The sequence below is a fragment of the Amblyraja radiata genome, chromosome 2 (genome assembly GCF_010909765.2).
Source record: "Amblyraja radiata isolate CabotCenter1 chromosome 2, sAmbRad1.1.pri, whole genome shotgun sequence".
NCBI lineage: Eukaryota > Metazoa > Chordata > Chondrichthyes > Rajiformes > Rajidae > Amblyraja > Amblyraja radiata.
The window spans coordinates 106,521,526-106,543,407 of NC_045957.1; the positions used below are offsets into that span (position 1 = coordinate 106,521,526).

General features: G+C 45.9%; 1 protein-coding gene across 1 annotated transcript in view; it reads right to left on the reverse strand.

Annotated features, from left to right (window-relative positions):
* LOC116985242 (ATP-dependent translocase ABCB1-like) overlaps window positions 1-21,882 on the reverse strand; it is a 172,758-nt gene that overhangs the window by 83,165 nt on the left and 67,711 nt on the right. Inside the window, exons 12-16 of the mRNA XM_033039890.1 lie at window positions 18,125-18,328; window positions 15,852-16,022; window positions 10,160-10,321; window positions 9,951-10,070; window positions 5,869-6,015 (exon numbers count right to left, since the gene is read on the reverse strand). Of these exons, the coding sequence (XP_032895781.1) occupies window positions 5,869-6,015; window positions 9,951-10,070; window positions 10,160-10,321; window positions 15,852-16,022; window positions 18,125-18,328 (804 nt within the window). The remainder of the gene's footprint in view (window positions 1-5,868; window positions 6,016-9,950; window positions 10,071-10,159; window positions 10,322-15,851; window positions 16,023-18,124; window positions 18,329-21,882) is intronic.

The window sequence follows — 21,882 nt, forward strand, 5'->3', positions numbered from 1 at the left end:
TCCTTATTTTCAAATAGGACAAGGAACAGGTTGGCTAGCCTGCTCGGCCACTGGTAAAGAACATGGCTCACCTGCAACCTCAGATTCATTTGCCATTAACCAAATATTTTTTTATTCCTTTAATGTAAAGAATTTTGGAGATTTATGCTATGAATGAACACAATGACTGAGCCTTTATAGCGAATATGAACCCAAGATGTAGAAATCCAAAGGTTCACAGCCGTGAGTGAAAAAATAATAATCTCAGTCATAAAATGGCCTTCACTTTATTTTCAAACTCTGCCCCTAATCCTGGACTCCTCAGCCAGATGAAACATCTTCTCTGCATGGAGACTGTCAAGCCTTTTACAAAATGTTGTATGTGATCTTTCTTATTTTGTTAAACTCTGGAGAATATAGTTGTAGATTGCATGCTAGCCAATCATAGTGCTTGTTAGTAGTAGCCCCGCCTAGTACATGCTTTATAATATTAAAAACTCGCCTACGTCAGGCAGTAGATGCAACAGCTCGGAGATGTAACGTACTGCAGATCCAATGCTGTAAGTGTTTAATAAAGCTGTGTTGTTTCTTTACGTGTGTTTGTGTCTCATAGTTACATGGTGTCAGATTGTGACTCGGTCACCCCGCTAGGTTTATCGCGTTTCTTTTAGTTTTATCAGTTTTATTTTTATCACTTTGTTATCTCCGTTATGGCTAATTCGTGCCGCAGACCAAGCCCTCTGATCTTTGATTCAGACAATGCTGAGCGATGGCGTCTTTTCGCACGTGACTACACTCATTATATCCGCTTCGTTCATCGGAATGACCCTGCTGACTTGAAGGCATCACTCCTGCTTAATCTAGCGGGTCCTGAGGCAATGAATCGTGCCGACAACTTTGACTTTGCTCCTGCAGTTCAGGATGCCAACGGGCAGGTCCTAGTTCCTGACGAGACTATAGATAACCCCTGGTTTTCTCAGAAAATTTAGAGAGCTGTGTGATTTGCCGCCCAACCACATAATTGAAAGGACAAAGTTCTATGCTCGTTCTCTGCAGGTTGATGAACCTATTGAACGATTTATTAGCGGTTTAAAATACATGGCCGTGCGCTGTCGTTTTGGTGAGTTGACAGACAAACTTGTTAGAGATAAGCTTGTTGTGGGCATGATTGATAGCAAACTGAGAGCTGAGCTTCTTCGCAACACCGAATTAACCCTTAACCAAGCTATCCACTTGTGTCGAATTTCAGAGATTACTGCACCCCATGCAGATCCTGTCTCTTTCAACGCACGACAGCAACACAATGTCAATCTTACTGACTACTCCTCCCGCAAAGCCTCTAATGTGCCTGCTGCGCGATGTCAGAATTGTAACTATTTTCATGCGAAGGGTCGCCAGTTCTGCACAGCTCACGGAAAGCCCTGCAATTATTGTAAAAAACAAAACCATATCGCAAAATGTTGCCGTTTCTGTGGGACTGCTAATGTTTCACAGACAAACTTGCACCTGTTTCAACAAAAGTTCTCTGATACTGACTCCCAAGAGCCTGAAACGCCATCCCACAAGCAGTGTTCAGACAGTGCTGATAACTGTTCTGCTGTTCACTCCCTCCTCCCTTCGTCTAACGAGCTACTTGACCCTGACGTGACTGTGTTCGTGAATAACAGGCCCATACTCGCCAAAGTAGACACGGGGGCAAAGATCAATGTCATGTCGATAAGAGAGTTTAAAAAAATTCGAAATGCAGAACAAATGCATAAGGACTCAACGCTTCGGGCTTACGGGGGAGAGATCCTACATCCACTGGGAAAAGCTGATTTAAAATGCACAGTTGACGAGCACGTGCGCATCCCGCAGTTTTATATTGTCAAATCAAACTCAGAGACTTTGCTTGGTATCAATGCATGCCACGATCTAGGCCTGGTGTATTTTGGACGTGCGGTCCACAAATTAAACCTCACTGATGAGCTAGCTCAACAACTGCTTTCCCAGTACAAAGACCCGTTTGATGATGGACTTGGCAAGTTGCCTATAAAACATCGAGTCACTGTTGATCCTACAGTCACACCTGTAGTCAAAACACCACATCGCGTTCCACATACCGTGCGCGACAGAATACACAATGAACTCAGACGCATGGTCATTGCTGAAGTTACCGACCCGTCTGACTGGGTGTCCACCATGGTCATTGCAACTAAGAAAAACGAAGAGGAGATACGCATCTGCATCAATCCCAGAGATCTGAATACTGCAATCAAGCGCCCCCACTCCCAATGAGAACCACAGAAGATGTTGCTGCACAGATTGGAAACGCAGCAGTGTTCTCAGTCCTGAATGACACAAGCTCCTTTTGGAGGATTCCATTAGACCCGGACTCATCTAACCTCACTACATTCGGCACACCCTTTGGCCATTTCAAATTTCTGAGGATGCCCTTCGGCATCAACTCCGCCAGCTAAGTTTTCCAGCGCACCATGAAATAACTGTTTACAGAGCACCCGTGCACCATCATTGTTGATGATATTCTTGTCTATGGTCGTGACCTGGCTGAACATGATGCTAATCTTAAAGAGTGTTCGACCGTGCCAAAGACATTAATCTCAAACTGAATCTACTAAAGTGCAGGTTTCGAGTTCCCGAGGTCACTTACGTCGGACAGGTTTTCACTAGCAGTGGCCTCAGGCCTGATCCATTAAAAATTACAGCCATCAACAAACTGCCAGTTCCCACTGATGTCACGAGTTTGCAACGATTCCTTGGCATGGTCAACTTCCTGGGTAAATTTATTCCTAACCTCAGCGAGTTATCAGCTCCCCTGCGCGAGCTGATACACAAAGACGCGGCATGGTCCTGGTACCCGCAGCACCAAAGGGCTTTTGACACCCTCAAGCTACAGCTTGCTAGCGCACCAACACTTTCATATTTTGACTTAAAGTTACCGGTTAGGATCACCTGCGATGCATCCCAGTACGGGCTAGGCACAGAGTGCCTACAGGCCACTACCGACGGTAGCATCAAGCCCGTCTCATATGCATCCCGTACTCTAATATCGAACAGCGATATGCCCAGATTGAAAAGGAACTGCTCGTGGTGGTTTTCGCATGTTCTCAATTCAAGGACTTAATTTTTGGTAAGACCATTACCATCGAGACTGACCACCAACCCTTGGTCACTATTTTGAACAAGCCGATTCATGCGGCCCCAGCACGACTGCAACAAACGATGATGCAGCTGCAGCGCTTTGACTTCCACATCGCCTACAATAAAGATAAAGATATGCACATACGGTAGCAAAGTATGTTTTACTGGTCCGGAATGACAAAATACATATGTGTAAGAACCGAAACGTGCGTTGTCTGCAACAGTTTAGCACCACATCAGCAGAAGCAGCCTCTTTTGCCCCAACCAGTTTCTCCTCTTCTGTGGTCCTCGCTGGCCACCGACATCTTCGAATGGCATGGGAAACACTATCTTGTTGACTCTTACTTGGGATGGTTCGAAATAGACCTACTGCAAGCCATTTCCTCGGAGGCAGTGATCGAGAAACTGCAACGGCACCTTTCCTTGCATGGCTCCCCTGCATGTATTCAGACTGACAATGGCAGGCAATTCACCAGCAAAGCACTTAAGAACTTTGCTGAAAGGTGGGACTTCCAACACATTACTAACAGCCCCGAGTTCCCGCAGTCCAATGGACTGGCCGATCGCGCTGTTCGGAGTGCGAAACAACATATGGAACGTTCTTGCCTTGCCAAATCCGACGTATACCTGGACTTGCTCAATCTACGAAACATTGCACGGGACCCCATCCTAGGCTCTCTAGCCCAGCGACTACGGTCTCGCCAAACCCGTGCACGCCTGCCTGTCTCTCAGCAGCTGCTGCAGCCACGCATTCGCTCCCCGTCCGCGGTCCAGAAGCAGCTACAATTCAAATGGGATACACAGAAGCGTTTCTTCAACAAATCCAGCAAGCCGCTTAAACCACTTGCACGTGGACAAGTAGTTCGCCTGCAAACCGACAAGGGCAATGCACGACTGGGGCACATTTATGGCCTGGCCAAAGAACCACATTCATACCTGGTCGAAGTGGACATAGTCATCTACAGACGCAACCCGTCAACATATCCTTCCAGTGAAGGAACCGCATTCTGCAACTCCAGGTCCTGAGATCCCGTCTCTCGTGTTTGCTCCCACAGCCGTTCCAGCGACTCCACCACCAGCCGTTACTTCTGCCGCGGGTTCCCCGCATCAGTTGACGCCTGGCTCGACTATGGCGTCTCCCACCGGGTCCCCACTCCCTTCCCCTGTCTGTTCTCCCGCGAAAGGAGGTGAGGCGGTCTACTACCGCACGAGGGCTGGACGGGTTTGCAGGCCACCTGTTAGATATGGCGATTTTGTATAATCTTGCTAGCATATTCTTAGCATCCCCTCATCATATTGTTTAAGGCACCGTAGTTTCTTTATTTTCTACAAGAGATATAGATCGGCTATTGCATGCTAGCCAATCATAGTGCTTGTTAGTAGTTGCCCCGCCTAGTACATGCTTTATGATATTAAGAACTCGCCTACGTCAGGCAGTAGATGCAGCAGCTCGGAGATGTAACGTACTGCAGATCCAATGCTGTAAGTCATTAATAAGGTTGTGTTGTATCTTTACGTGTGTTTGAGTCTCATAGTTACAATAGTCCTAGTTTACTCAATTCCTCCTCAAACAGCGAACATGCCATCCTTGGCACTGTTCAGGAAATCTTTGCTACACTCCCTCCCTGGCACTCCAGTGAATAATTCTGAAATGTTCTCTTTCTCACCAGACCCTTGATTCTCTTCATTCATCCACCAGATTTTGCATGACTCTGTGAAGGTGGATGCCAAGTATTTATTTAATTCATTTGTCATTTTCTCACTTCATATTAAATTGTATTGTTTCGTTCTGTAAAGCGCCCTCATTTAAAAAAATTCTTTATGCATGTCTCCTTGCTTTCCCCTTGCATCGACCAAGATGACAATAGACGGCAGACTAGAAATTGAGATGGATAATGGGTGGAGAGGATGGGAAGGGTGCATGGTAAATGGTCATAGTGGAGGGGGAGGGGGGGTGGTAGGTTGTATTGGTGCAAATCCACAGCATGACTGTTGGAGGAGGCCAGAACTGCAATCTCAATGAGAGAGGAGCTGCCGTCACCATCCATAACCAGTGTAGACAGGGGGTGGGTGGATGGAGGGGGTTAAGATGCCCGAGAGAGATCTTTATTCCTGCACCGTACTCCTTGCAGGACTGGACTCTGCCCCATTATCTTGCCAAGTAATGGTGAAGCAGGTTTGAACAGAAAGAGACCATCAGTGTTTTTGGCAGATCCATGGACCAAAATCACAGATGTGCATCTAAGGGAACACTGGATACCATAGAAGGCTGTGGAAGCCAAGTCAATGGATATTTTTTAAGGCACAGATTGATAGATTCTTGATTAGGTGTCGGGGTTTATGGGGAGAAAGCAGGAGAATGGGGTTGAGAGGGAAAGATAGATCAACCATGATTGAATGGCGGTGTAGATTTGGTGGGCCAAATGGCCTCATTCTGCTCCTATAACTTATGGACGTCACTGTCCATATCTGGATTATAGACCATATTTAGCAATGTTAAAAGATAGAATAAAGGAACTGCAGATGTTAGTTTACGCAAAAGGACACAAAGTGCTGGAGTACCTCAGTGGGTCAGGCAGCATGCCTGGCGAGCAGGGATAGGTGGTGTTGAGTCGGGATCCTTCTTCACACCCAGTCTGATGAAGAATCTCGACCCGAAACATCACCTCTCCATGTCCTCCAGAGATGCTGCCTGACCCACTGAGTTACTCCAGCACTTTGTGTCCTTTATAACAATGGTAAACTTACCCCGATAATCCCTGAAAAAATTATGGCAAAGGCAGGCTGCAAGATCCCATTTATAACGGCACAGAAAGTTCCCATTAATAGATAAGGCCATTCCTTTTTGTTCATCTTGAGGACCCTAAAAAAGGACACGTTGGGTAGATCCTCATCCTGAAAAATAGAATATTTCATTATGTGTTGTGACATGGAATGTCATTTCAAAATACTCCTTTCATACCTTGTTATTTCAAAATGTAAGAATTAATTCATAACTTCAGGATGAGAAATCAATGAACAGTAATTCTAGTTTCACATTGCAGAATGACAAAGAGAATCAATTCCACTAATTTACAGATTAGATATTACATAAATATTAACAATAGTTTAAATGGCAAAATTTATGGAATCAATGAGTGGATCATAAACATCAGAACCAATATTTAAAGATACAGCAGGAACTGCAGATGCTTGAACCAATATTTACATTTGCTTCACCTCCCTACATTCTGAGAGTCAGCTACATAAGCAGAGTGACAGCATTTGCTGTTGATGTAAAGACGAGATGTGGGAGATGTTGGAGCTTGAAAATAAAAACAGAAAATGCTGGCAATGCTCAGCAGGTCAGGCAGCACCTGTAGGGTTGGAAGCAGGAAGTAATGCTTCATGTTGACCTTTAGCATTCACTCTGTAATATAAAATCAGCATGTGCGTATTGTTTCTTCTTGCTGAGGCCTAAAATCGATTCTTTCTCTTAGCCTATTCAAGTTTAGAAATGCAACGCTGTACGGTGGGAGAACCGCGATAAGCTGCAGCCAGACCCACCAGCAGGCCCGACTCGCCCGCCATGGACCCACCTGGAAGGCCCAGCTCGCCCATCCACGGACCGAGGACCCACCCAGAAGGTCAAAGAGATGAGAGTCTGCAACTGTGGATGATCATCTCTTCACGGCAGAAGGTTGCCCCCAGTGTGACTCGTCCATACCCGTCCACAGGCCTGGCTTGCCCGTCCAGAGAGGAGGGGATCAGACGGAGGGCCCGTAAGCAGACTGGCTGCGGGAGGTTGTGCAGTGCCTTGACGGCGAAGTGGGCTGCTGGAGGCCCTGCAACAGCCTGGAGCTCGGCTGGACCGGGCGACGTTCCAAGAGGCCTAGCGCGTGGACCGGATACAGACTGCAGCGGTGAAGGACACAACGGCTAGGTTTGGCCAGGCCATCACTGTGATGTCATCTGGACAATGGGCCTTTATGGTGAATCCAAGAACCCTGCACTTAAACAACGAGAAAAAGCATAAAAAACTGGCGACTGCATATTGTCTCAGTGTTCTCCTGCAATACACCTCTGCTGTATCTGAGGAGCTTATCCTGTAGGTATCTACAGTGCCCGCTATAATGTTTGGGGCAAAGACCCATCATTTATTTATTTGTCTCTGTACTCCACAATTTGAGATTTGTAATAGAAAAAAAATCACATGTGGTTAAAGTGCACATTATTTGTTTTTCTGGCTTTATGATTCATGGCTTGTTACCAGACTCAATGTTGTCTGTTCTGTTAGTGCCAGTCATTAAGGACAAAGCTGGTAAAGTAGGGAGCCTAACTAATTACAGGCCCAGAGCTTTAGCCAGCATAGTCAAACATCCTAGAAATAATTCTGCTGGATAGATTAAATGAGTTTGTTAACTCCATAGATAACCAGTTTGGTTTTAAAGCGAAACATGGCACTGACTTGTGTATATAAGCCTTAAAGGAAATTGTAAACAAATATAGAGGTAAAAACACATCAATTCTTATGTACTTTATTGAAGCTTCCAAAGCCTTTAATCGTGTTAATCATAGAAAGTTGTTTGTTAAATTGAGTCAAAGAGGGGTGCCTACATACATTGTGAGAATTCTGGTATACTGGTATGCCCACCAGACTATGCAAGTAAAAATGGGGCAATAGGGTCTCAACCCCATTTGGGGTTAGCAATGGTGTTGGACGAGGGGGAATTTGTCCCTGGTTCTTTTTAATCTCTATATTGATGATCTGTCCAAGCAAATGAAAGCCTGTAATACTGGGTGCATGATTGGTAATACTCAAATGAACCATATTATGTATGCAGATGATCTTGTGATCTTTAGTCCATCTCGCGCTGGTCTCCAGCAGCTCTTTACTATGTGTTCTGTGTATGGTGTGGAACATGATATTAAATATAATGTTGGTAAGAATGCTGTTATGATCTGTAGAACCAAAGAGGATAAATGTCTAAAATTTCCTGATTTTAAATTGTCTGATAATAATCTTAGTGTCGGTAATAAGGTAAAATATCTTGGGCATTTTATTATAGAACAAATGACAGATGATGAGGATATTTATAGGCAACGCTGTATGATGTATGCACAAGTAAATATTCTCTTGCGCAAGTTTAGTGTGTGAACAGATGGAGTGAAGCTGTTTCTGTTCAGAGCATATTGTACACCACTCTATACTGCACACCTGTGGTCAAACTACAGAAAAGCAAGCTTACAGAGACTTAAAGTAGCTTACAATGTTGCCATGAGAATATTACTTAAGAGACCTAGATAGTGTAGTGCAAGTAAAATGTTTGTGGTTGCAGGAGTCAATACTTTACAAACTGTCTTAAGAAATCTTATGTATAAATTTATTTGCCGGATTAATGACTCTGAAAATGAAATCATCCTTGGCCGAATCAAACATAAGGCTTAGTACTATGCGCTACCAATCCCAGCTGAGGAGAACTTGGTATAGTTGGCTTGTTGTAGGACACTGATTGTAACACTATTGTAACCCCACCTTTTAAAAAGGGAGGGAGAAAATGGGGAATTACAGACCAGTTAGTCTAACATCAGTAGTGGGGAAACTGCTAGAATCAGTTATTAAAGATGGGATAGCAGCACATTTGGAAAGTGGTGAAATCATTGGACAAAGTCAGCATGGATTTATGAAACGTAAATCATGTCTGACGAATCTTATAGAATTTTTCTTAGAATTGTAGACTTCAAGCAGTCATTGCATGCAAAGGATATGCAACAAAATACTAAACATGATTACTTTCATTTACATGATATTGCTGTGTCCCAAACATTATGGTGCCCTGAAATGGAGGGACTAGGCATAAACACTGCTGTAACCTCTACATGGTGAAACCAAAATGTGTAAAAATGGCCTTTATTAAAATCTGACAATGTGCACTTTAACCATATGTGATTGTTTCTATTACAAATCTCAAATTGTGTACAGAGGCAAATCATTAAATAAAGGGTCTTTGTCCCAAACATTATGGAGGGCACTGTAGGTGCTTATGTATAGTGATGGTTGTCTGAAGAAGGGTTTCGGCCCGAAACGTCGCCTATTTCCTTCGCTCCATAGATGCTGCTGCACCCGCTGAGTTTCTCCAGCATTTTTGTGTACCTGTGATGGTTGTACTGATCTGAATACAAAAGTAAATCTCACTGTACCTTGGTACATGTGGCAATAAAGTACCATTGTAAAAAACATAAACACACTGGATGATAGGTGAATGATATCTGCTGCTCTTTCCAGACGCTGTTGAACTGTGGAGTATTTCTAGAATGTTCTGCCTTTATTACTGTCAACAGTTTTGTGGTCAGCAATCATGCACAAAACTGTTGACAGTAATAAAGGCAGTAAGCCCTAACTTCCAACTCGTAGTTCTTGCAGGCGGCATTTTTTTAACTCATTGTTGGGCTAAGTTGAATTGTACCCACGTTCATGCTGTTCTAACTAATTCTACACAGGAGATCCATGCTTTTAATAACTGTACATTATTATGAATGTTTGAAACCTATATTACATAATTAACATACAGGGTGGGTATTACCAAATTGAATCAGCAAAAACAGCATTGAACTCTTCCTTTACCTCTTCATCGTATCAATGTTTACAATAGGATAAAAATAGAATGTATGATAAGATTTATTTTGCGCAAGAGGACTGACTGGAGAATTAACATGCAATGCACTCTCATAAAGTACTTTTGATTCAACATTTAAAACCCAAATTCATTTACAGTGCAGATTATATTTTTATTGATAACATTGATGTGAATCCTACCTGTGCATCCTCACTTGCATCTGTCTTCTCCTCAGCTGTTTTCTGCCTTTTTTACACTACCTTGCGTGGACAGTCCAGGCAGTATCTTTTTGGTGCTTTTTTCTTCTGATTTAGCATCATTTCTCTCTTGATCTTCATTTTCACGCTTAAAAGTCTGAAGTAAAGTTAAAAATATTAATACGTGTTTTTTTAAAAACCAAAATCAAACCTATGTGTGTAATTTATTTCCTTCATCAGTAGTACCTGTGTGGTGACCAAGTTGTAATAGATCCCCTTTGTTTCCATCAGTTGTTCATGGGTTCCCAGCTCTGCAATTACACCGTCTTCCAATCCTGCAATGACGTCTGCATTTTGAACAGTTGACAGGCGATGAGCAATTACTATTGTGGTGCGGCCTTGTCGTACCTTTGAGGGAATATAGAACATATCATAAGTTTGTGAGATGCTTCCAACTGAATATCAGTGTTCTTTCCTTAATCTGAAAAACTACACTCTTATGTATAAGCTTCTTAAATTCTTTGGTTCAATGAGCTATTATTCTTGCTCTGGGTCAGAGGGTAGTAGGGCTGGACACACTGTGCAGCAGTGAAAGGCACTGGTTGGTTTTGTTGGAGCAGCCTTTCTTTGAAAGGGACACTATCGACTTGTTCCATGAGTTTGGATTTATATACCAGAGATCCCAGAACTATTCAAAGGAGAGCAGGGGGTTCCCTTGGTGCCCTGACAATATTCAGAGAATCATGGATAGACACAAAGTGCTGGAGTAACTCGGTTGGTCAGGCAGGTTGGGTGACGTTTCAGGATCGGGGTCCACCTTCAGAAGTCTGAAGAAGGACACATAACATAACATAGGAAATAGGTGCAGGAGGAGGCCATTTGGCCCTTCAAGCCAGCACCGCCATTCATTGTGATCATGGCTGATCATCAACAATCAGTAACCCGTGCCTGCCATCTCTCCATATCCCTTGATTCCGCAAGTCCCTAGAGCTCTATATAACTCTTTTTTAAATTCATCCTTGAATTGGCCTCCACTACCTTCTGTGGCAGAGAATTCCACAGACTCACCACTCTCTGTGAGAAAAAGTGTTTCCTCATCTCCGTTCTAAATGGCTTACTTCTTATTCTTAAACTGTGGCCCCTGGTTCTGGACTCCCCCAACATTGGGAACATGTTTCCTGCCTCTAGAGTGTCCAAGCCCTTAACAATCTTATATGTTTCAATGAGATACCCTCTCATCTAGAAGGATGTACACTCCAGAGTGTACAAGCCCAGCTGCTCCATTCTCTCAGCATATGACAGTCCCGCCATCCCGGGAATTAACCTTGTAAACCTACGCTGCACTCCCTCAATAGCAAGAATGTCCTTCCTCAAGTTAGGGGAACAAAACTGCACACAATACTCTAGGTGTGGTCTCATCAGGGCTCTGTACAACTGCAGAAGGACCTCTTTGCTCCTCTCTTCGATTTCTCTTGTTATAAAGGCCAACATGCCATTGGCTTTCTTCACTGCCTGCTGTACTTGCATGCTTACTTTCATAGACTGATGTACAAGAACCCCCAGATCCCGTTGTACTTCCCCTTTTCCCAACTTGACGCCATTTAGATAGTTATCTGCCTCCCTTTTTTTGCTACCAAAGTGGATAACCTCACATTTATCCGCATTAAACTTCATCTGCCATGCATCTGCCCACTCCCCCAACCTGTCCAAGTCACCCTGCATTCTCATAGCATCCTCCTCACAGTTCACACTGCCACCCAGCTTTGTGTCATCTGCAAATTTGCTAATGTTACTTTGAATCCCTTCATCCAAATCATTGATGTATATTGTAAATAGCTGCGGTCCCAGCACCGAGCCTTGCGGTACCCCACTAGTCACTGCCTGCCATTCTGAAAGGGACCCGTTAATCCCTACTCTTTGTTTCCTGTCTGCCAACCATTTCTCTATCCAGGTCAGCACTCTACCCCCAATATCATGTGCCCTAATTTTGCCCACTAATCTCATATGTGGGACCTTATCAAATGCTTTCTGAAAGTCCAGGTACATTACATCCACTGGCTCTCCCTTGTCCATTTTCCTAGTTACATCTTCAAAAAATTCCAGAAGATTCGTCAAGCATGATTTCCACTTCGTAAATCCATGCTAACTCGGACATCGGACTATTTTGCCATCTTACTCAGAGTCCCCCTCCACTCATCAGTTTCCGAGGAGTTTTCCCATTGATGAGAAATAAGAGTTATTAGTGTTTAAAAAAGGTCAAGGTTCTCTCTCCTGTCAATCACGCTATGAAGGCCACGCCCCCTCTGGAGGGAGGGGGGGACTATAAAACCCAGAGGTATGGGCATGGCTCAATCTCTGCAAGATGGAGGAGGGAGAGGTCATGACTCACTGTCTTTAGTGGCCTTGCACCCAGCTTGAAATGGAATTTCAAAGAATAGTTGTGAGTCAACTGCCAGCCCTCCAGCCGTGAGTGAGCTGCCAGCACAACAGGCTTGAGTGACTGAGCCGCCAGCCCAAGAATCTATTCGGCCTACAATATCCATACTAGCCCTCTGGAAACCAGTCCCTTCAGACCACAACACCCATACTAGCGCTCCAGAAAGCCCCTCTCCCCACAGGCCACAAATATTTGAATTGGTGGAGAGGTGCAATATTGTGGATAACCTCACATTTATCTACATTATACTGCATCTGCCATGCATCTGCCCACACACTCAACCTGTCCACGTCACCCTGCAACCTCCTGGCATCCTCTTCGCAGTTCACAATGCCACCCAGATTTGTGTCATCAGCAAGTCCCTACTCTTTGTTTACTGTCTGCCAACCAATTCTCTATCCATGTCAATACCCTACCCCCAATACCATGTGCTCTATTTTTTCCCCCACTAATCTCCCATGTGGGACCTTATCAAAAGCTTTCTGAAAGTCCAGATACACTACATCCACTGGCCCTCCTCCATCCATTTTACTTGTCACATCCTTAAACATTTCCAGAAGATTAGTCAAGCAGGATTTCCCCTTCATAAATCCATGTGGACTTTGACTAATCCTTTTACTGCTATCCAAATGCACCGTTATTACTTCTTTAATAATTGACTCCAGCATCATCCCCACCACCGATGTCAGGCTAACTGGTCTATAATTCCCCGTGTTCTCTTTTGCACTTCTCTTGAAAAGTGGGATAACATTGGCTACCTTCCAATCCACAGGAACTGATCCTGAATCTATAGAACATTGGAAAATGATCACCAATGCATCCACGAATTCGAGAGCCACCTCCTTGAGTACCCTGGGATGCAGACCATCAGGCTCTGAGGATTTATCAGCCTTCAGTCCCATCAGTCTACCTAATACTATTTCTCGCCTAATGCAAATTTCTTTCAGTTCCTCTGTATCCCTGAATCCTCTGTCCTCTAGTACATCTTGGAGATTGGTTCTGTCTTCACTAAGGGAGACACAAACAAAGTAGCTGTTCAACTCTTCTGCCATTTCGTTGTTCCCCCATAATAATTTCACCTACTTCTGGCTTCTAGCGACCCACATTTGTCTTTACTAATCTTTTTCTCTTAACATACATAAAGAAGCTTTAGGTATGATCTAGGGGATGATTGGGTTAACATACATTGAGTAATTGACACCACTGGGACTGTACCCACTGGAGTTTCGAAGATGAGGAAGGGACATTATTGAAACTTGTGAAATAATGAAAGGCCTGGATAGAGTGCATGTGGAAAGGATGCTTCCACTAATGAGAGAATCTAGAACCAGAGGGCATAGCCTTAGAATAAAAGGATGTGTATTTAGAAAGGAGATAAGGAGGAATTTCTTTAGTCGGAGGGTGGTGAATCTGTGGAATTCATTGTCACAGATGGCTGTGGAGGCAAAGTCATTGCGTATTTTTAAAGCGGAGATTGACAGATACTTGATTAGTAAGGTGTCAAGGGTTATGGGAAGAAGGCAGGAGAATGGGGTTGAGAGGGAAAGATACATCAGTCATGATTGAATGACAGAGTAGACTTGATGAGCCAAATGGCACACCACTATTCCTATGACTTATGAACCTGCACAATTAATTTCAGCCACTCCTGCTCTTGATCAATAGCTCTACAAATCCTTTCAATTTCCTCCCTTAAACAATCACAATCATAAAGTAATTATCCTTGCAACAGATGAAACAATGAGCCATCATGTTTGCCTATATAACATCAGTGTCAGAACTTCAAGGCGACTCACTCTAACTCCAAGTACTTCGTAAATAACGAAAGATTCAAGTTTTTGTTCATTCATTGAATCTTGGGATGTGAATGCTACTGCCAAGGCCACTATCAATCCCCAATTGCTCCTGAACTGAGCAGGCAGGTAAGAGTAAATGATAAAAACAAAATGCTGGAGTAACTCAGCGGGTCAGGCTACATCTCTGTAGAGAAGGAATGGGTGACGTTTTGGGTCAAGACCCTTCTTCAGAGCCGAAACATCACCCATTCCGTCCATCCAGAGATGCTGCTTGTCCCACTGAGTTACTCCTGCATTTTGTGTCTATCTTCGATGTAAATCAGCATCTGCAGTTCCTTCCTACACACTAAGAGTCAATGATCCTGGTGCAAGTGGAGTCATCTTCAGGCTGGACCAGGTGAGGATGGAAGAGTTCAAACCCTGAAGGAGAATCTTGAACCTGACAGATTTCTAATGACAATCAAATCGTTTCCAACGTAGCACAAAGTAAACCCTCATTATAACAGACCATGTGGTGGCGCGGGGGGGGGGGGGGGGGGGGGGGGGGGATGTCCTTGATTGCCAATTGTGAAAGGACATTGACTTTAAACATTAACTCCGTTTCTTTTTCGAAAGACACTAACCTGCCTAACCTGCTGAGTGTACAAAGTTCTTTTAGCAACTAAAAACATTTTTTTTGTTAGTGCAAGCTAAAACTACCAAAGGCTGTCTGTTACATGGTTTAATGGAGTTAAGTGTCGTTGGAAGCAATTGGTGGTCAATTTCGATGGCTTGTGCATTTCATTGGTGAACTGTGATAACTGTTGGGATACTAACTCCGCTAGAACTAAAATCTGTTTTATTCACAAGAGTGTTTTATTGTCTTGTCCCAGATAGATCAATGAAATTCTTACTTGCTGCAGCACAACAGAATATGTAAACATAGTACACTGTAAACAACATGACCAAAGCGGTCCATAATAACAAGGGTTTACTATAAATGTGAATTTTTCCACCGGATACTTAAACTACCACTTCCACTTAAGGTAGACAAAAATGCTAGAGAAACTCAGTGGGTGAGGCAGCAGCTATGGAGAGAAGGAAATAGGCGGCATTTCGGGTCAAGACCCTTCTTCAGTGTCTACCTTCGATTTTCCAGTAACTGCAGTTCCTTCTCAAACTTCCACTTAAGGTATCAGTTCCAAGGTGACTGAAAATGCAGGCAATATTCCAGGGGTCGTCATACCAAGGCTTGGATAATATACTCAAGACATCCCTGCTCCTCCACTCAAGACTTTTGCAGCCAGGCTGTGGAATGTTGGTATAGAATTGGTGCTGGTGTTGGGCAGTTGCGGCCCGGGATATTGGTGGTGCAGGATGGTGGTGGTATGGGTGGTTATAGGGTGCTGGCTGTGCAAGGAAATTATGGTGTAGGGCGGTAGCTGGGGATGGTGATGCAGAGCAATGGTGTGAGGTTGTGGCATTGGCAGTGTGGGGTGGTGCGAGTGGCGGCATAGAGGCTGTAGTGCTGGGTAACATTGTGGTGTGGTGCTAGCGTGAGGCAAAGCTGGTGTGAGGTGGGGCTTTGGTTGTGCAGAGTGATGGTGGTGAAGGGGGAGATGATTTTGTTATCAAAGTGAAAATGTGAACCACACCTACTATTTTGCAACCAGCCTCCAGCAACACAACCAAGCTCACAATGCCAGTGTGGCGATACCATCAGTACCTTGTCAAGTGCAACCTGGACTGCAGCTTCACTCTCAGCATCTAATGCAGACGTCGCTTCATCCAGCAGCAGGATTTTGGGATTGCGAACAAGTGCACGCGCAATGGCAATTCTTTGCTTCTGGCCTCCGCTGAGCTGAGTGCCTCTTTCTCCAACTAATGTATTGAATTTCTGCAGCAAAACGCACAGTTAGAGTGTGGAAGTTAATAACGATTTAAAATCACAAAATGGATTCTGCTGAAACTAAGACAAGCTTTAACCTTCTTCTATTAAATTGCAAAGCTAAACGCACTAACCTTTGCTTTCAGTACATTAACAAAGCTAGCAGACAGTTGATGTTCCCCTTCCAATAACATAAGCAAGATAACAAGCACAGCTTCATGAATGTTCCCTCTACAATGTAAACATTGAGAGAGAATTCAGACTATAAGATTATGATGCGCGTCATAAGTAGAAAAAACCCAAAATGCTTGTTCTGCAGAAATATAACCTTCTCATATAACCATATATGTCTAACCCTTCCTCTGTCAGAAGAACCTGTCAATCTTCTGATGCTTTCAATCTTAAGGATCTGTCAATCGTAAGAAGCAGAAGGCTGTACTAAGCCTTGTAGATAACGTATTGCTGAATCGTCGAGTAGTGGGGTATATATACATGCACTGAAATCAGTGTCCCTTTGTGTGGGACTTCTCTGTATAGTCTGTTATCAGCATACTGTAAAGAGTTTTTACCACACCTGCCTGGCAAAATTAGAATTAGAATTAGAATTAAAATTAGAATTTCCTTTATTGTCATTCAGACCTTACGGTCTGAACGAACTTTTGTGCCTGCAGTCATACATATAATAATACAATAATAAACAACAATCATACATATAATAATAAATAACGAAACATACAATAAACACAAATTAACATCCACCACAGTGCGTTCACCAGGCACCTCCTCACTGTGAAGGAGGCAAAAGTCGTAAAGTCTCTGTCTCTTCCCTCCTTGTTCTCCCTCTGCGCTGATGCGATCCAGGCTTCCGATGTTGTCACCCCGCCGGATGATGGTGACTAAGTCCCGCGGCTCAACCGAGCTCCGCGAACGGGCCGGTTCAAGCTCCGTGGCCCAGGGTGGTCGAAGCTGCCGAAGATGCCGCCCTCCAGTCCAGCGGACGCAGTTGTAGTTGCGGGAGCTCCAGAAAACAGGTCACCAACCTGTGACCTGCGAGCTCCCGACGATGTTGTCCACTGGCCCGCGGCCGAGCACCGAATTCAGGTTGCTGCCACCGGAACGCCGCCAGAGCTCAGAAGACCCGAAGCCGGGCCACCGCACCGGAACGCCGCCTCAGCCCAGAAGCCAGGACACCGGAACGCCGCCTCAGCCCCGAAGCCGGGCCACCGGAACGCCGCCTCAACTCCAAAGCCCTGAAGCCGGGCCACCTGAACGCCGGAACACCGCCACAGCTCGGAAGCCGGCCACTGCCACCAGAATGCCGCCTCAGCTCCGAAGCCCCAAAGCCGGGCCACCGCCACCGGAATGCCACCACAGCTCCGAATTCGGCCAGCCTCGCGTTGGTAAGTCCTGGCTGGCTCTGCTTCTGGAGCCCCGAGGTCGGTCGCAGTTGGAGGCCGCCAGCTCCGCCATTAGGCCTCAGCGCAGACGGAGGCCGAGAAGGGGGATACGACAAAGAGTCGCATTCCCCCGAAGGAAGAGACAAAAAAAAAAACTGAAGGATATATCAGGCCAAGAATAGGTCGCTTTGCTTCATCTGAGGAGACAATTTTAATGGTAGGTAGGAATTCATAACAGAAGTCAAATGGATATTTTGTTTTGACATACATCTGACAACAGTTATACTACATGCGGCCGTGTGGAATCAATGGATCTAGACCAGCAGATCCATTTATTTAAAATGCTATTTTATAGAGCAGGCCCTGTGAATGACTGTCTTCACCAAAGTATCTATACATAAATCAACCTCTTGAGGTGCAGAAACTATAATGACAATCCAAAACAGGTACGATCGTTACCTACAAACAAGGAATTACAAATGCTGGTTTACTAAAAAAGATACAAAGTTCAGTAGTAACTCTGTAGGTCAAGCAGCCTCTCTGGAGAACATGGATAGGTGACATTTCAGGTCGGGACCATTCTTCAGACTGGGTAAATAATGAAGGGTCCCAACCTGAAACACCAATTATCCATGTTCTACTGACATACTACCTGAGTTGACTCGCTGAGTTACTCCAGCACTTTGTGTCTTTTTCATTAAGATCATTACTTACATCTGGCAATTTCATAATGAATTCATATGCATTAGCTTCCTTGGTAGCCTCTTCAATGTCAGTCATGCTGACATCTTCACAGCCATAGCGAATGTTGTCAGTTATTGTGGTGGCAAAGAGGATTGGCTCCTGGCTGACAACTCCAATAAATTCTCTGAGATGCCTAACATTCAAGGACCGAATATCATGCCCATCGAGCATTATCTGTTGGAGATGGTACAGCAAATCAATAGTTATTGTCAAGTCAAACTGTAATAAAGGACTAATGCTAACTTAAAATCACAAGCGCACAATAGTAGGAAAAGAGCATATACCGTACAGGTGAAATGGACTTAAAAGGGGAGGAGTGCAGTGTATGTAATAGAAATGTTATTACCTGCCTCCAAGTTAAAAGGGGGAGGAGTGTTAGGTATGGGATAATTAGGATAAGTAATTGGTGTCTTGTGATGTCTTGGGCAAGTACGCATGAGCAGGGGGAGACTGGAGGTGGCGTCCTGCAGTAAAGAAGCTTGTATGATTCCTCCCGTGTCCGAGCCTTTATTCAAGACTGTTCAAAGCATCCGAATACACAACAATTGGCGATGAGGATAAAAGAACGAAGATAAGAACAAGGCCAGCAAGAAGAATCGAAAACAAAAGTTAAAAATAGTAGTATTTGGAAACAAGTGGAACAGCACCAAGCCAAATGGTTATGAATTGGCGCCAAAAAGAAAAAAGGTAGGAATGGGAAGCAATAGCTCAGGGAAGAGCTAGGAAAACAAGCAGGGGCAGTAATGGTCACCAAGCACGGTGTCAGCTAACCTGGAATGTATCCAGGGCTGTGCAGCCCACAGCCAAGCCCAAGCAGCAGCCACAGACGTCGGGTGGGGGCCTAGTACCGTGAAGGCCACGGACAGGTCGAGAAGCCACCGACAAGAGGACCGTGTAGCCCACGGCCAGCCCCAGACGTCAGGTGAGGGCCTAGTACCGTGTAGGCCACGGACAGGTCCAGAGAGCCACCGACAGAGGCTGAGTCTTCAGCCCAACCGGGAACAGTCAACCCGGTGGGGGGAGAAAACAGAGAAAGCCCGGTCGGGATCAGAGTCAGCCCGACCGTGAACAGAAAAGCGGTCAGGCCCGCGAGAGAAGTTGACTTGCGGCTCAAAACTTGAACAGTATAATCTAAGAGACTGTCCTAAAAACTGCCGCGATCGCCAGCAAAGGCATGCAGGACTGATTATCTACAGCACCCGATTAGCAGCCGGTTTTGCACCTGCTAAAAGACTAAACTGTTAAATACCTTAAGACCTACAACATCCAAATGCCTTCAAAGTAATGGCTGAAGCAATAAATCAAGTGGAACTGTAAATTAATTGCTGAATCTGCCAAAATAAAAAGGGGAAAAAAAAATGGAAAAGAAGTGTTTGGTCATTGAGTGAAATCCAGTTCATCATTTCGGGGTGGATGAATCAGATCCCTTTCAAGCGGGGAATCTGCACAAAAACATTAGAAGACTTGACAGTTATGGACAGCAGGAATTTGGAAAATTCTGTACGCAAAGCCATTACCATGAAATAAACAACCTGGGGGAGATTTTTTTAAAATTAATTAAATAGATTAATCAAAAGAAAGAAGCTGCACACATTAAACATAAGCGGGATTTCTAACTGTGCCTTCTCAGACAACAAAAAATGATCTTGTAGAGGTCCACGCATTGTGTAAACATTCTGTTTAATAATTAACCGATACAGCCCCATCGCTCTCGCACGGATCAAGTTAATATATATATCATATCTATCTATCTATATATTAAAACTCTGTGGCAGGATGTGTGTGTGTGTGTTTCTGCCTGTCTTGTGGTTGCCAGCCTTTGATTCATTGTTACGCCAACACCAGACGCAGAAACGCCGAGATTTTTTCCATTTCGGTAGAGATTTCACTTTTCATTCCAAGTATTCACTCCTGATTAAATTTCGTCGTGCTTATATACACATTTTTAATAAAATCCTTCTCCCGCCCCCCCCCCCCAACATTTCAAAATGTTAAAAAAACAGCTCTCACCTATAACATATTAGTGAACGTTCCATCGTGTGATGTCACAATGCCCAATGCTCACAGATGTCCAATCGTAATGGATCTATTTACAAATGCCTTTGCAGCAGCCCTAGCCCCCCCCCCCCCCAACCCCGCAGCCTGTGTCGAAGCGCGTCATCACGTGTGTGGGAATAGAGAAAGAGGATTGGGGGTGATAGGGAATGGGGAACAGATGGACTGTCCCTTCCCCTCCTCCTTCAACTCTCCCTCCCCACTATTTCCCCTCTCCCCCCACCCCTCTCCCCCCTCCCTCCACTCTTCCCCCTCCCTCCCCTACCCCATCTCCCTCCTCCCCTCCCTTCCCCATCCCTCACACCTCTCTCCCCCTCCCCATCCCTCTCTCCCCTCCCCATCCCTCTCCTCCCCCTCTCCATCTCCCTCCTCACCCCTCTCCCTCCCACCCCATCCCTCTCCCCCACCCCCCTTCCCTCTCCCCCTTCCCTCCCCCACCCCTTCGCCTCTCTCCCCCACCCCCCTCCCCCCACCCCCTTCCCTTTCTACCCCACACCCTTCCCTCTCTCCCCCGCCCCCTTCCCCTAACCCTCTGTCCCTCTTCCACAACTCCCCCTACCTCTCCCTCCCCACTCTTCCACTTCTCTCCCCCTTACCCCACCCCTCTCCCTCCCCCACCCCTCTCCCACTCCCTTCCCCCTCTCCCCCACCCCTTCCTCTACCCCTCTGTCCCTCTTCCACCACTCCCCGTCCCTCTTCCACCACTCCCCCTACCCCTCTCCCCCTCCCTCCCTCCCCACTCTTCCACTTCTCTCCCCCTCCCCCTCCCACTCTCCCTCCCCACTCTTTCCCCTCTCTCCCCCCACTCCTCTCCCCCTCCCTCTTCTCCCTCCCTCCCCTACCCCATCTCCCTACTCCCCTCCCTCCTCCCTCCCCCACACCTCTCCCCCTCCCCATCCCTCTCTCCTCCCCCTCTCCCTTTCCTCCCCTCCTCCTCCCAACCACATCCCTCTCTCCCCACCCCCTTCTCCCTCCCCAACCCCATCTCCCTAATCTCCTCCCACACATCTCTCCCCCTCCCCTCTCTCCTCCCCCCTCCCCTCACCCTTCTTCCCCTCCTCCTCCCACCCCATCCCTCTCCCCCCCTTCCTCTCTACCCCACCCCCTTCCCTCTCTTCCCCGCCCCCTTCCCCTCCCCTCTGTCCCTCTTCCACCACTCCCCCTTACCCCACTCCTCACTTTCCCCCTCCCTCCTCTCTCTCCCCCCACCCCTTCACCCTACCCCTCTTTACCTTTTCCATCACTCCCTGTACCTCTCCCCCTCCCTCCCCACTCTTCCACTTCTCTCCTCCCTTCCCCACCCCTCTCTCCACTGCCCCATCCCTCCCCCACCCGTTGCCCCCCCAACCGTTCATCGCCGCTGTTAACCGCTCCTAACCTCACAGCTGGAAGCGATGGTAAAGTGAACCATTAATTTAAAGCAGCCAAGCTGCTGCTCCATTTACACTGTATGCTCACCCGAGATCCGAACGCGTCAGGCCATAGCGGCTGCTGTCAACTTCAAATGGCTGCTGTCCAGCTCGCTGCGCGCGGTGCCTCTTGCAACGGCTGCGGGTGGCGCAAGGCCGAGTTGGGGAATGGGGGAGGTGAGGAGGGAGAGTGTGGGAATAGAGGGAGAGGAGTGGGGGGTGATAGGGAGTGGGGAATAGATGGACTCCCCCACACCCATCCCT